This window comes from Melampsora larici-populina (genome assembly GCF_000204055.1).
Source record: "Melampsora larici-populina 98AG31 unplaced genomic scaffold MELLAscaffold_11, whole genome shotgun sequence".
NCBI lineage: Eukaryota > Fungi > Basidiomycota > Pucciniomycetes > Pucciniales > Melampsoraceae > Melampsora > Melampsora laricis-populina.
This window is the reverse complement of record NW_006768775.1, coordinates 810-16,669: the sequence shown is the minus strand read 5'-3', so window position 1 is coordinate 16,669 and position 15,860 is coordinate 810. Positions and strand designations below refer to the sequence as shown.

Here is a 15,860-nt window from a genome sequence, read left to right as displayed (position 1 = left end):
GACCACTCGTGGTGGCGTTGAAAGCGTACACACCTGAGATCGAAGGAATGTTAATGAATGCAAGGCGAAGATCTGGTTCTAAATGGATATTGAGACTTGCCTGCTTTTACGAAGTGATCGTATCCTGGCCTGAAGCCTGCCGTGTGCATCTTGCCATAGAGCTTGGTGAGTGCTCTGACCCTTTTAGCGGCCCCGTTGATCTTGACCACTCCACGAGCCTTTGCATGATGGTAGACTGTTGAGATCACATGGTTGTATTGTTCAAATAGTGCTTTGTTGAGAGGAGTTTGCTCGACGAAACGTGCAACCAAGAGAAGTTGGCTGGTGTCTTCATCAAGGCAGACGACGGTGCCAAAGTGGATGCGAAATGGTTTCGGTTGGCCTTTCTTGAAGAATAAAAACTTGGTGTCGGGAGGGAGTCCATAGAGTTCAGTTAAAGCTGCAATCTTGGTGACCCGATGGTTGGGCGGTGGACGATTCTTGGCCTTACGCTCAGCCTTTTTTTTGTCGGAATGTGCTTTGCGACATCTGAGAGTGCTAGGAGACTTATGCTTTGGTTTCTTTATAACATCTTCCATCATTTTGACGCTGAAAGAATCGCTCAACCTGTAGCTTCTGAGTTATGCGTCAAGATGAGCTCAAGGTCCGAAGCAGGCAGGTTGAGTACAATGCAACAGGTTTAAAATGCAAAAAAAGATAATAGACCTTTTGCAGCTCTTTGCTTATACAAAAAATAGTGGTGTGGGTACAATAATAGGAGTTCAGAAGGATGATAAAATTCTAAGGAGAAGGATATGAGTGTAAAATGGAGTGAGTGTGCTACACATGGGATGAAGATTGGAAATGAAAGGATATAATAAAAGGCGGTTGCCCAAAAGTTTTCCAGCATGGCGGTTTCGAAGCCACCAACCGCGCCATCAGGCCCTGAGCATGGCGTTCAGGTCAGGCCATTTCACCAGCCTGAGCCGAAGGTGTACCTGATTTGGCCAGAACGAGAAAGATGTTTCAAGGCTAACTCAGCCATCGCAATGAAACAACCATCTTTCAATCGCTTAAACACCCCTTCAGGCCATTCAAAACCACCTTCAGATCCTAATCGATCAGATGGAGTGCTCGAATCAATAGCACTGGGCCCCTCCTGAGCTTTCTCCAGAACTCTTTGAAATGCAATTATTGCATTTGTTTATGTAGAAATGAACACAGGCAATCCATCCACCATGTCTCTTGTATTTGTCTATCTTGGCCTTGGAGCTGGGCTGCCTCATCCATACCTGGTGAAAAGCAATCCACGTTCACCAGGTAAAGGGTTGTGGGCTGGCCTGGAAGGAATAAGAAAAGTGAGACTTGCAAGGAAGACACCATCACCTGACGTCACATTGATGGAGAGTCACTGAGTTACTCTTATTCTGACAGCCCCATGAAGTCAATTTCGAAGTTGGATCACACTGAATTCATTCAGAGTGACACTGATTCTGACAGCACCTTGAAGTCACACAAAGAAAAATGTGTCGCAATTCATCAAAGGTCATTTTCCACAGGCTTTATTTTCATTGTGACCACGCCAAGGACTTTAAATCAACTCACTCCTTTTTCCTTGACCCATTTTTCCCGTTTTCCTCATCAGACTCTTCCCCTTATTCTTAACATCGCAGCTCACTTGGTTCAACAACCATGCCCATTGTCCCCAGATCAGTTAGTACGTTACCCGTTTGTCCCTCTTGATACCAGAGGCAAGCTCAGCCATATGTGCTATACAGCGGAACGTACTAGTCCTTACCATCGTCGATCACCACGAGAACACCAATCTCCATCTTTGTCTCTTTTGCTCCGATCCCTGAACAATCATGGGCCGCTTGCAAATGCTTCAGGTGAGCAAGATCCTCATTATCCCACCCATTCTTTTGGTTTTTCTCATTCTCACTCCAATGCAAGGTTCCTTGTTGATGCTTGACTTGGGTTGGCATGGGGCCACAGGCTTGGCCCTTGCTCCAAGAGCCGTTGGACCTGGCTTAGACGAGGGCACCTCTAAAAGCTCCCAAAGCCTGCCCAACATATTGGCAAGGCCATCATCACCTAACGGGTTATTCACCCCAGGTTCCCAGGGTCAGACTCCAGAACCCAATTGTAATGATTCCCAATCGGCTGTCCTTGGCGATGAGCCAGATGATGGTGGCATATCAGACATGACACGTCCTCTGACCATTGCTGAACAAACCTTCTTGCAAGGGTTGTGCACCAAGTATGGTTTCGACGAAATGCATCAGGAATACGTCCAGACTCTAACACAGGTCAGCTTCTTTTATAGACCAGTCTGAGATTCCAAGATGACATTAATCCAAGCAAACTCCAGGTCATGGGTCTTTGTCAACGGCATATTGCCCTTATCAGCTCTCATATGGCTTTGCTCATGGAGCAAAGCAAGCTTTCTAACGTGGTGACCGGCCTTGTGGAAACTGTAGCAGGCCTTGCTGACAGTGTGCAAGGCCTTGAGAACACCGTTTGATGTCTTGCGGAAGACATACGGACGCCCCCCATGAGTTCTGGCTCTGCCAACGCCGCGCCTGCTCATGTTGCGACTCCGGAGTCAGCGGCCAGCACCACCGAGATTGAGGCCACCACGCCATGGAGCGCCTTGTCAATGCTACTGGTGCGCATCACTTTCAAATGTTTTGGAATCAAAAATGACTTCCCATTTTCAATTTGATTTTATTTATCTTTCAAAATCTGGAATATTATCTATCAAGTGCAGCTTCCAGAATGCACTCGCACAAGTTGCAGACAAGAAGGTCACGTTGCCCCTGGTTGAGGGATATACCAAACTCAAAGGGACCAACGGGGTCATCTTGACCAACTCACTGTTCAACATTGTCAAGGTGAAGTCCCTACACATCATATATATATACCATTTTGTTAACCAGGTTCATGAGGACCATTGTAACAGACTGAAATTGGCCGCAAACCTGCGGCCTGGAAGGACAAACACCTGCCACGCAAGGTCCATGGAGTATCCGATTCCCGGGGTGTCAAGCAATACGGTTCTGACATCAAGAATGCATGCAACCACACCCAAGAAAAGATGCATCAGTCGGTGAGTGTTTCTTCAAATACCATCAGGTAATTGAACTCGGCTGAAAGACCCTACCCCAGGTCTTAAGTGGGGTATACGACTCAAAAGCCGCCGTCATCGACACCAAGCCCGTTCCACATCTGAAGGATCTCATGTCCATAGTTAGTATAATTCAAATATATTACTGATTTACTTGGTTGGATCACTTACTCATTCAAGATTACCAGATTGCCCATAAATGTGGAACAACTGGTACCCATGGAGGCGTTGAAGCGTTATGGGAGGCCACTGATCAACCTACCCGTGCGCGGGTAGCTTACCTTGTAAGTCAAAGTTGCCGCCATTTCATTCTATTAACAAGTCCGGCTCAGTTGTGTATCTGCCTCCAATGAAGCACCGAGAGGCACTCCGCATCTTCCAGATCGGGAAGGGATCCAGTTCGATATGGGCGGCTGTTGACACCCAGCTTGAAAAGCTTTGGCGCGAGGAACGCAGTCGCATCACTAATGATGGTTATACTTCTGGAGATTACACTGCCGCGTGTGTCTCTTTTCTCTCTCATCCAAATTGAATTTATCTCTCATCCAGATTGATTTGTGGAGGATACTTTTACTGATTTGACCAAGTGGTTCAGGTTTTACAAGGTTATATATGACCAAGACCTTATTTCAAGACATGATTAAAATGTTCTCCTTTGAATTGCCATCCAAAATGAAAATTGAAGCAGGGATATTACCAACGGCCAACGTCAATACAGTCAAGCTTAATGAAGAACTCATCATGGATACCTGACGCATTTACATCAAATGTTGATGCCAATCATCCTGTGAGCGAAACCAAATATGATTTGTGCAGGGTTGTTGGTTACATACAAACAGTGTACTTCTTATTAAACAAATAGAGTTATTATTGCAATTATATGTCCTTCCATTTCTTTGTGTGGCAAAGCATTACTGAGAATCGAGAGAGAGCGCGTGGGTGCATTAAGAATCAAAAGCGGCGTCTCATGCGGCGCAATGTGCGGCGCATTTTGCAGCGCGCCGCCCATTCAACCATGCCTTATACCGTCTTCAGGTGGCCCAAGGCCGTCTACAGAAAGCTCATGAACCTCGTCTGCAGACCGCTGAGGCTCGCGTCTCTCGTCTGGAGACTGGTCGCAGAGGCGACCGTGGCAATGTGCCTGTGGATGGCCGGGACACACATATTTCTCGCCTGCAGACCGGTTCCAGCCTCGGCAGTGAAGCGGCTCAAAAGGGTCGACCATACGGTCGACCTTTTTTTTTTTTTTTTTTTTGAGTGCTTTTGGCTTATTTGCATATAACACTCTCTAAACTATAATACATAAGAGACTAGTACACCTTAGAAGATTTGGCCATCTAATCAATAACAAGAATGGGTAGTGACAGTAATTTGGAAAAGGTATCTTAATGTCGCCAAGCTTTTGCTTATTACCCTGTGACTTTTAGTTTCTCTTTGTTTTTTAAAAAAATACTTCTTGCGTACTCCTTTTTGGGAAAACTGGCCAAGTGTATGTTTTAACACTACACAAAATGTTATCTTTACCGGGCGGTAAAGAAAACTACTGACATAGAAAAGTCCTGAGGCAACAGGAAGAGAGCTAAAAATCTGAAAAAATATGCACCTTGTTCCTAGATGTTGGGGCGTCATGATGAGTATTTTTTTGTATTTTACACGCAGATATTGGTTTATGTACTAACAATAAACGCTGAAAATCATCAAAAACTCACATGTAACAATACCTGAAATTTGGGTCATGAGTATGAAGACAATATTTTGTGGTCTAAAAACTTCAATAACTTTTGCAATTCTGCTCTAAATAACTCGATTTTTGGTTCATTCAAAGGCTGAACTATTCTCCTTCACACTTCATAATGTTAGTAAGGTGCTATCTAGTCATTTAAACACTCTGCATATGTTCAAACAGTTCTGCATGAATAGCTTTGTAGGATCTTTTGTAGACCAGCTACAGATGTGATGTCTCAATGAAAAATGTAAAGGAAAGGCTCACCTTTCTAATGCACTTTGAATCGAGTGATTTGATTCAGAACTGCAAAAGTTATTGATGTTTGAAGATTCCAAAATCCTGTCTTCAAAATCAAGGGCCAAATTTCAGGTATTGTTACATGTGAGTTTTTGATGATTTTCAGCGTTTATTGTTAGTACATAAACCAATATCTGCGTGCAAAATACAAAAAAATACTCATCATGACGCCCCAACATCTAGGAACAAGGTGCATATTTTTTCAGATTTTTAGCTCTCCTCCTGTTGCCTCAGGACTTTTCTATGTCAGTAGTTTTCTTTACCGCCCGGTAAAGATAACATTTTGTGTAGTGTAAGTGTGTTGTGAAAAGACCTTTAAAAACCTTTAACAATTAATGTCTCGGCAGCTTTTGATCCAGGGCGGTACTTGGAAGCTGCCAAACCCACGGGGGATTGAACATAATTGCAACGTATTGCTAAGTGTTTTAGAGTCCACCAAGACTGGTTTGAAAAATGTCTTGGTAGCCTGTGGATCCAAGACGGTACTTGGAGGCTACCGAACCCTTTTGGGGATTGAACATGATTCCAATATGTAGAGGTAGGTGAGTATAGCCATTAGGCTGTGGTGATTTGAATAATGTCTCGACAACCTATGTGCCCAAGACGGTACTTGGAGGTCGCCGAACCCTCGTGGGGATTGAACAAGATTCTGGTTGAGAAAGTCGTGGGAGCTATTTGTTTTGATTCCTTTTCCATTTTAAGTCACTACCACCTTCTGTTTTGTGGCCGATCTCTTTGGATTTTTGTCTGAATTAAAGGAAATGATGTGAACAAAACAACTTGTCATAAGTATGAAATCCGCTGTAGAACTTAAAGCTCAACAAGAGCTTTATAGAGCTTAAAGAGGGATAATCTACTAATATAACTAACTAGTAGAAGTAGCCTAAGACTGCCTCTTTGAAAGAATCAACACGGGGACCTCTTTAATGCTGACAGTGATAAGGCACCAGAGAAATTTGTCTCAATACTTAATTCAAGTATTAGGATCACACTAAATCTAGCCCGGTGTCCGATATCCGGCGCCTCATATAGGTTCGGACACCGGTCTCTGAGCATATTAACGCCCTTATAAAAGATTGGTAGGGCGCAAAGGGGGGGCTACTCTCCAAACCCTTCTTTTTTTTTCTTTGGATCACTCACGACATACCATATACACACTCCCTAACACTAACACTCTAATGTAATACAAAATGCAATTAAAGACTCGCTACTTGTCTCTCATTCATATTTGCAAAATATCACAGGTAGATGTGTAGATGTGACCATCTTTTGTTTACTCCGACAACTGAATGTGCATGGGCATAATAAACACATTATTCATTGGCATAGGCATAGGGGGCATACATAGCATAGAATTGTAACAATAACAGACAAGAAGGAAAAACAACCATAAGAAAAGCGGAGACACAACACATACAAAAAGCGGTTTTAAAGTAGATCAAAGAAAGTCACGAAGAAAAGAATCAATAGAGAGAGGAATCACAAAGCTAGAGGTAGAAAAAGATTAGAGACAAGAAGGAAAGGACACAACCATAAATAAAAGCGACAAAAGGTTGTTGGTCACAAACAGGTTACCACTACACCCTTGTGGTTGAGCCAAGAATCAATTACTTGAATTTCATTTGGTGAGGCCGTTTTCCCTTTCCTCAAGTTTATTTTTGCCCAATCCCCTTTGATTGATGTTCCAAATTCGACGTGGTGGTTCAAGATCGCGCCGTCTTTCTTATCCACCCTGAACACTTCTCCCAGCCTTAGCATCCCCCAAAACGCTACCAAGCCAATGTCTGCGACCAAGGTTCGTACTTCAGACTTTCCGTGGGATTCTAATAAAAGTTTGTACAGATTTTCAACCTTGACCGGTTTCTTCGATGACTCCAACACTTCTCCTTCCTCTTCTCTACGGGTCGCTCGTAGTAGCATTTTCACAATCTCTGGATCGATCGATATCTTCCGTAAGTGTTTGACGATATGCCATGCATTAATCCCGTCCAAATACTTATCGATTGTTTTTGCTGTTATAGGTTTCTTGGGTGGATTCGGTAGGTCGATCTTTGTTCTACCTGCCCAAGTAATGAAGCCGTATAGGTCTTCATTACGGATGGGTTTGTTCTCATTGAATGTCTTGCCGCCTGACTCGACGAAGGCTATATACTTCAATAGGCCGGAAGAATAGCCTGACAGAGTTGATTTGGCCCAACTACCGACCGCTAGATGTGCGCCTGGGATGGTCAATCTCTTTGCTGCTCGACCAAAGTGTCCAGGCACTTCATATGCTTTCGCTTCGTCGGTCAGTCTTTTCTTTCTTGCTTGTCGAGGCATAGTTTTAATGAGCCGATGAAGTTGGTTCAATTTATTTGTTTAGATCTTGGCTTCTTTTGATTCTCAACTCAGATGGGCTCAAGGACTACTTCGCCCGTCTCACTTCGACTCGCTTCCGCGTCGTACCTTTCTCACTTCGTCAGGAAACACTGGCAACATGAAGCCCTGGCAAATTTACGACCGTTTGGGATCATGTCCCTGTCATGGCACGTTTGGTTAGATAGGCAAAGGGGGTATGTGCTAGTATAAGTTCCATTGCATTGTAGTGTCCTTTCTACTACATTTGTCTCAGGAACCTCTGTAGATCTCGAGGTAAGTTTACCGCCATCTTGTTACCCGCTTCCTTTTTCGAAGTTTTCCCTCTTGACAGAGCATCTGCCGCGTTTTCTGCGGATACCACTCTTTTTGCTGTTATTGAATATTGCTTACTAATCAGCCTTTCTTGTATCTTTTTCCATTCCGCGTTAACTAGGGGATCTTTCGACTTGCCGTTCACCACCGCGTTTTCCGTTACAGTATTGTCTGTTAAGACCAAGTAATTCCTACCTTCTACCACCTCTAACTGTTCGATCATGAGCAAACCTAGGCGTACTGCAACGGTTTCTGCCCATGCGATACCACATTTGTCCCCGTTTTCTTCTCTTGCTTGCCAGTTGTTTTTGAGCTTAAACTGAGACCAGTTTTTTCCTATGATAATCCCTATTCCATAGGAGGTTGAGGCATCCCCTACCCAACCAACATTTCGAACCACTGGCTTTGGGATCACCCTTAATGGGTTAGCGTTTCGTAAGGTTTCTAGCCATATCCTCATGTCTTCTTTAATTTCCTCTGACAGCTCTCTTAAGGCGAATTTATTTCCCCAATTCTTCATCATTCTATAGGTCGCTGCCGTATATACTTTCATTTGTGGAAAAACGAAGGTAATGTGGTTTAACCTTCCCACCATGACTTCCGTACCTTTGAATGACTGTTTCGTCTTGTGTAAGTACTCCTTAATTTGTTCCATTCTTAGCTCAATCTTGTCTTGAGGTAATCTGACCGTTTTATTTTTGCCGTTCCATATAAAACCTAAGTATTTCTGTTCTACATCAAACTCTTTCCACTTCTTTTTGTTTGTCTCTACTCCTAAGTTTTCACTTTCCGTGGCTATCTGTCTCATCGTAGCTTGATTGGATCCATCGGCGGGTTTCACGAATAAAGTATCATCTACCCATCGAAAACCTTGAAGTAAGTTGAACTTGAGTATCATGATCTCCTTCCACGCCTCTGCCGCCTCCCCAAATGTCCCACATCCCGCTATGCCGCCGAACTGAACCCGTGTGTCTACGTATACATAGTTGTTAAAACCTAGGATCATGAGGAACCTCCACTGGTTCATGGCTACTGGTATTTGACGATAGGCTTTTGCCCAGTCAAATACTCCTAGAACTAAACGTCCTTTATACGTTGTAAAAAAGTAAGCTACCGTCTTGAAGTCATCCCAAGAGGTCTCAAAGTCATCCTTGTCGACTCTGAAGTTCACTGATTCAATATCCGGGTCATTTTCAGGATATGAAAGGTTGCTAATTGGTCTAAAGGACCCGTTGCCGTTAACGACTGCCCCAAGCGGATTTGTTCGAAAGAAACCAAACTTTTCGAACGCCTCCTCTTTCGACCAAGGTCCAAAAATCCTTCCTCTCTCGATCTCGGCAGCGATGTTTTCCTCTATCTTGTTCTTTGCTTTTAGCGCTGACGTATGGTTATCTGGACAAAAGTAACGTAAGCCTTTTATTTCTGCATCTCTGATCCCTTGATCAAAGCCTTGATTGAACCCCTTCAAGATGTGTTCGTATTTCACTTCAAGTCCGTATTTCCTGAGCTCTTTCCTCCATGCTGACAAATTCATTTCACAGGAAGGAGCTTTCGGCCAATACCTTCCTCTTCTGCTAGGAAGTTTGGCTTCTGGCGGTACTTTATCCCATCCCGACTCAGAGTTTGACCTGTTTCAGGATGAATGAAGGTTGTTTAGGGGCAAGGTTCACGATGGATCACGGTGGCAAAGAACAAGTTTGGAAGGCAAGGAATCGACACTGTATGTCAGTGTCTCAATGGGAAGGTATGCGTCTTTCGACTTTCATTTCAAGGAAGGCGCTTTATTCCAATTTGGGTGTTGTGTAGCTCACGCTCTTTTCCCGTTCACAGGTTTTCCGTTCTTATCCCGGCGGTCAGGACTTCTGCTTTTATCCAGATGATTAGCATATCTATCGCCATAGCGATCCTCTCTCTTCCACTCGGTCCTCTTCCGCCCATCGTCAAACCGGCCTTTATAACCACCACCCTTCCCTTTTCCGTTTCCTCTGTAATTGCTCGACGAAGCGTGCCTGTTTTCTTTTGGTTGGTAGGTTGACTGATTCGTAGCTGACGATGTTTTTGATTTGTTTGTGAGCGGGCATATGCTCTCCTTAGGTCTTCCAGGAGCATAAGGATTCGTCTTGTAGTGGTGTTCGTTATAGCTTTCCGCCGTCGTCTTTGCTTCAGCTAATAGCACCTCATGAAGCTCGGCGTAATTTCCGACTGACTTGTCGACAGTTTCCCGCATCACACCTTGACGAACCAATTTACAGTACCTTAATGCCACCATCCAGCCGAAGTCTTTCCGGAGCTTCTTCACTACGTTAATGTGACTTTCGAACTTCTTAGCTACCGGTTTCCAGCCACAAGCTACCAGGTGTGTGCAGAAAAGTTCCATGCAGTCTCCCCACACCTCATAATCTATAGTTAATTCTTCAACCGGGGCTTCTCCTCCATAAATCCTAGCTTCACCCGATTCTTTTTTATCAGACTTTGTCGTCCTTGACGACCACGCTTTTTGGTCAGCCACCAGCCATTCTTCATCAAATACCGTCCATTGGATATATGAAGTAAGTCCTTTCAAAATAATCGTTAGTCCTGGTGACAATGGAGCTAAGGATTGCTTCATTTGTGCATCTCCACCCTTCAAGATTCTTCCATTATGAATTACGTCTCCATTCTCTAACTCTAAGGTTCCTTTTTTGGACGCCATTATAGCATAAGCCTTGTCCAATTCTTCCTTCGACAACGCGCCTTCGAACCAAGTCACCTTTCCGTTGTTGTTTGCCGCTAACGTTGTGGTTATCGGCTGGTGGTGAGTAGCCGGTGGTTGGTTATCAGCGGCAGTGAGGATAGGTTGTGATACTGGTTCTGTTGGAACGGGTGGAGCAACGATTCTCTGTGGTACTGTTGGGACTACTTCTCTTACGAAGGCCACCGACGTTCCGTCCGACTTGTCCAATTCCGTATCGTTGTCATCCATGACGTACGGGTTCTTGTTAGACTTCCTGGACTGGTCTCTGTGCAGGATTTGTTTCAATGATTCGGCCTCCAGGTCATCGCCTCTCTTGTAAGCGTCTTGTATTAACCCTGCTAGAGTGTTCCGTTGGGATTGTTCTAAATCTTTTCCAACGAAGGGGGCCATGGTGTTGTCAGTTACGAGATTCCTCTTGACACTCCTTCGGTTTCCACGCGTGTAAGCCATTGTAAAGGATAGGTCATCTGGACAAATTTGACTGGAGCCTTAAAGATATTTCGGCTTCGACCTCATTTTAAGCCGGCTGCTGGCTGGGTCTCATTTTAAGCCTGACTAGGGCACCAATTTTAAGCCGGGCCAGGCTGGGTGCCTACTGTAAGCCGGACCATGGCTGGGTTCCTATTCTTTAAGCCGGACCAGGCTGGGTTCCTATTGTAAGCCGGACCGGGCTGGGCACCTATTTGGAGCCGGGCCAGGCTTTCTTGATGTACGTATATCGCGTGTTTCGTATTTCATCTAAAACATAAGCAGGAAAATAACCGAAACGTAACTTTCTCTCTTTTGCAGCGCAGGTCGTAGGTACCATATACGCTGGTTGACCTGTGCTGTCTTGACATCCTGGCAACGTCTAAGTTGCATGTATGTGTTTTGAGTTTTTTGAACGATGATAAGGAATGATAACCAAAATGGGTTTTGCGAATGAAAGACTCATAGAATGTTGAATTGGATACAATAGAGAAACTTGGGTGATTTACGGATTGGGAGCAAACGGAACGGCGAGAAAAGGTCGGGGACTCTTTTGGAAGTGAGTGAAGGGCTTGTTTTCAACTTACCATTTTGACTGGTGTCCTCCTCATGACCTTCCTGTTCATCTTCTTGTTCCCTCTGTTCTTCACTTCCACTACCTATCCCTCCCCATTCATCCATCTCTTCCTCCACAGCTTGAAGTTCCTGAGGTCCTTCTTCTTTTGACCCGGTCTGAATCCTTTGTTTCTTTTTCCTCAAAGCCAGTTGGGTTTTCTTCAACCCTCTCTGACGTTTGACCGTGTTTTTGGATTCCAGAAGCTTGGCCAGTTCTACCGCCTGTAGGAGTCTTGTGCGACTGGACGCTCCTTCTGTCGGCACAACCGTTTCCTCCTCTCTTCGGTGTTATGAGCCTATTACCGGGTTGGACGCCTGTTGCCGCTGCTTCGGCCCTCGTTAAGACTCTGTTCGTTTGTTCTAACTGAAGTTGAAATGACATGATTTGACTTCTTTGGCTTGTTTCAATTTCTTTCTTCTTATTTTTAGTTTTTGATTTCCTTGATGATTGTTTTAATTAAATTTTGCCGATATTTGTGTTTTTGTTTTTGGGCGATCTTTTTTAATAAGAATGTTCTTTGAAAAGAAAACTGCAGTTTTGAAAGAAAAAACTGTTGAACCTAAGAAAGTGATTCGTCACTCGAATCTTCTTATGTGAGGAGCTGTGATTCGAAAGCGGATTAGGTCGTGGGAGAGAAGGAAACCTTAAAGTATTCCTTCTCTTCGACCAACCGCGGGTTCATGACATGTGTCCAACATGTCACCTCATATTCACAGTCTCGTGGACACCCGCACCAAAACTTGCCTTATTCGGTGCACTACATCCAAACCCTTCTTTTTTTTTCTTTGGATCACTCACGACATACCATATACACACTCCCTAACACTAACACTCTAATGTAATACAAAATGCAATTAAAGACTTGCTACTTGTCTCTCATTCATATTTGCAAAATATCACAGGTAGATGTGTAGATGTGACCATCTTTTGTTTACTCCGACAACTGAATGTGCATGGGCATAATAAACACATTATTCATTGGCATAGGCATAGGGGGCATACATAGCATAGAATTGTAACAATAACAGACAAGAAGGAAAAACAACCATAAGAAAAGCGGAGACACAACACATACAAAAAGCGGTTTTAAAGTAGATCAAAGAAAGTCACGAAGAAAAGAATCAATAGAGAGAGGAATCACAAAGCTAGAGGTAGAAAAAGATTAGAGACAAGAAGGAAAGGACACAACCATAAATAAAAGCGACAAAAGGTTGTCGGTCACAAACAGGTTACCACTACACCCTCGTGGTTGAGCCAAGAATCAATTTGCTCTTGATGAGTTGCAACCCACTGGGGCATTCTGGAATTGCTGATCGTGGCCGATTGGTAGTCGCCATATGCCTTTGGAAAAGGCAGCCTGCCATCTGAACGAAGGCTGACAAAGTGATTTCCATTCACAAACGCAAGTAAGATAGCAGGGTTATTTTTAGGTGCTGTGTGATACGGAAAAAAAGAGTAGCAGTTGCCTTCTTGGCGGTCGAAGCAAATGACAGGGTGGTCGTAAGCACTAGCAATGATGTAGCCTAGATAAGGCATCCGCAACCAATAAGCCTGTTTGCATGTGGGACCTTGAGGTTCGAGTCAAACCAGCAGATCTTCCATTAGTTTGGTGACATAAGACTTGCCCCGGGTTCGCCGAGTCTGCATCCCTCTCTTCATTCCTGAAACAGTTGAAATGAGGTCCTCGTGGTCCTTGCGAAAAGAAGATAGCTCTTCACAAAGTCTCATCCGTACCGATGCATAGGATTCCCAGTCGTGCAGGTTGAGTGACGCAGCAATGGCATAGTAGCCACAATTACCCAAAGCGGGTGGATTGGATAACGACGTGATGTAGGGAATGATGAAAGCAGGGAGTTGTTTCAAAATGTTGTGGTCTTCGGGGGTTAGGAGGGCCAAGGTTCAAAATAAATTTGCTGAGGACGCAGTCGGAGCCAAAGAAGTAGAAGCAGTTGGTTTCACTGGAGCCGGTGCCTGGAGTTCTTTGGGTTCGATGAATTCAAATGGTTCGTCTGGCATGGGGAAGACTGCAGAACCAAAAGCGCGGCTGCATTCCAGAGTTTCTTGTACCACTGGATCTCCTCGGTCCTTCTCTAAATCTTCAGCAATCAACAATAAAGCCACTTCAGGAAGTAGCACTTGTCGAATAAAGCAATCAGCAGTAAGAGGTGATGCTTTTCGTTTGTTGAGATGATTGGCAGAGGTATCTTTGATGAAGATTGACTCGAGTGTTTGGACTATTATTTCGAAGTCTTGATAACCATAACTAAAAGACACAATTGTCAACATCATCAAACTCATACTAAACGTTGTGAAAGTTAAGAGAATGATACTGACTATCCAGGGAGCTCTACCTCGATATTCTCCAATTGCCCAGGCATACGGCGACCCATTGAAAGCCTAGTCTTCTTTGCTTCTTCAAAGAAAGGGGATATTGCTCCATTGTTGACAATTTTGTTGAGAGTCGAAATATAGGTTTTGATGCGACTAAATGAAAGATATTCATGTCAGATAACAAATCAAGATTGAACAATGTGAACAGTGAACTTACAGAGGTAATCCAATAAAATCGATTGAGGTAGGCCAACCTTTTCTGACACCAAATGGTATGATCTCGCACTCGTTATGATGTAGTTGACAAAAATCTGCGGTTTGCGTAGACTGTAGATTCAAAATTAAACATAAATATCTGAATATTATGAAGAAAGATATGGTTTTTCAACTTACAGGAAGCGACATGGCTCCTGTACGCCCAATACCTTTGCGAATGTTTGGCATTGCAAGGAGGATAGCCTTTCAATGCAGTGAGCTTGGAAGATGGGTCAGCTGGGAGGGGTTCATCACAAAACGGACACAAATTTTCTTCATTTTGCGAAGAATCAGAAGATGAATCTAGTACTGCGACTTCTTCCTCATCTGAAGAATCGATATCAACGTCATCGACATTGTTCTCGGAGTTGGAACTTGGATGATCTTGAGCTTTATCTTGAGCTTCTTGGGCAAGACGACGCTTACAAGTAGTGACACGATGCCCACCTTCAGAACAATAGCTGCATTTGTTGACACGCCTTTTTTTGGAACTTTCAGCAACTTCAAAATCAGACTTCCATCTTCCCTCTTTGGAGGCAGCAGTTCGTTTCAAAGTGTTGTTTCGTGGGTGTCCTCGGTTATTGGTCTTCACCTCTGCATTCAAAATTGGTACAAGAGAGAAACGGTTGGTTTCCAGAAGTGATATCTCGGCAAAAAGTTTGCAAAGGACATGTTCTGGCAAGTCCAAAATATAATTGAATTTCACACGTGCGGCTGCCTGAAGCCCTTGATAGTTGTCCGGTGGAAGATCCATCGTAAGATGCCATTGGTTATGAACAGCTTCTGGTTGAAGAAAGTCAAAGTTGTCTCGGGCGGTGGCCAGTTCGTGCGAGCACGGTAAGCCCCAAGCACCTCGAAAAGTTCCAGTGCAAGGTTTCTTGAGCGAATTGGGAAGCAAGCTGTATTGAACCTTTTGATTAAAGAGGACAAAGATACCAAATGTCATTCAACAATTTGAAGAATATTATAGGAAGAAAGCTTCTTACCTTGAGTTTTTTGAGCGCAAAATGAGACACAATGCCATTCAACTTTTTGAAGAATATAGGAAGATCATGAAGCGTCTTTGTCTTCTCAATGCCCACAGAAACATTGATTTCGCTGATCTGATGCTCCTCGAAACGTTTAAAAGACTTGAAACAGGTTACAAAATCATTGTTTCAACCGTCGAGAAACCGCTTAGCTCAGAAGTGACTACCTTCTACTCGTCATGTTGAAGAATTCCCAAAGTGAGGGGTTTGACCGGTGAATAAGGTGACAAATTTCTCCGTTCGATGGAGCCACGTCCGTTCCAGGTATTCGAAGACATTGTGAGATTTCGCCATTTTGGTAACTGCCTCAAGATTAGCATTGTAATCAGTCTGGGTTGATGAGGCCACGAAGTTGTTCCAAAGCTTCATGAAGGTGGTCCAGTCGGGTTCCAAAAATTTGTTCTTGCAATTTTTTGCAATATTGACGTTGATATGCCAGATACACAAAATGTGTACTGACTCAGGGAATACAGTTGCAATTGCATTGAACAGGGCTGGCTTGGCGTCAGTTGCAAACGTCTTAGGTGAGTTGACTGTAACAGACTGGTCTTCACTAGTAAAAATGACGTCTTTGAGCTGTGTGAGGGCCCATTCGTATTGGGATTCGATTTCACTGCTCATGAAGCACA

The 15,860-nt window shown here is 43.9% G+C and overlaps 3 protein-coding genes across 3 annotated transcripts; 1 reads left to right on the top strand and 2 right to left on the bottom strand.

Moving 5' to 3' along the window:
* Positions 1–887: 887 nt before the first annotated feature.
* MELLADRAFT_104768 (uncharacterized protein) lies at positions 888–3,859 on the top strand (the record flags this gene model as incomplete). Its single annotated transcript, XM_007408256.1, has 10 exons — positions 888–941; positions 1,625–1,868; positions 1,975–2,288; positions 2,351–2,474; positions 2,517–2,647; positions 2,919–3,088; positions 3,176–3,228; positions 3,287–3,390; positions 3,429–3,607; positions 3,712–3,859. The coding sequence occupies 10 exons, from the start codon at positions 888–890 to the stop codon at positions 3,857–3,859; spliced, it is 1,521 nt and encodes a 506-aa protein (XP_007408318.1).
* Positions 3,860–9,606: 5,747 nt separating this feature from the next.
* Positions 9,607–10,923, bottom strand: MELLADRAFT_84569 (uncharacterized protein; the record flags this gene model as incomplete). The annotated part of the gene is made up of 1 exon (XM_007407938.1): positions 9,607–10,923. The coding sequence occupies one exon, from the start codon at positions 10,921–10,923 to the stop codon at positions 9,607–9,609; it is 1,317 nt and encodes a 438-aa protein (XP_007408000.1).
* Positions 10,924–11,463: 540 nt separating this feature from the next.
* MELLADRAFT_104767 (uncharacterized protein) lies at positions 11,464–11,998 on the bottom strand (the record flags this gene model as incomplete). Its single annotated transcript, XM_007407937.1, has 2 exons — positions 11,464–11,740; positions 11,793–11,998. The coding sequence occupies 2 exons, from the start codon at positions 11,996–11,998 to the stop codon at positions 11,464–11,466; spliced, it is 483 nt and encodes a 160-aa protein (XP_007407999.1).
* Between the last annotated feature and the right edge of the window lie 3,862 nt (positions 11,999–15,860).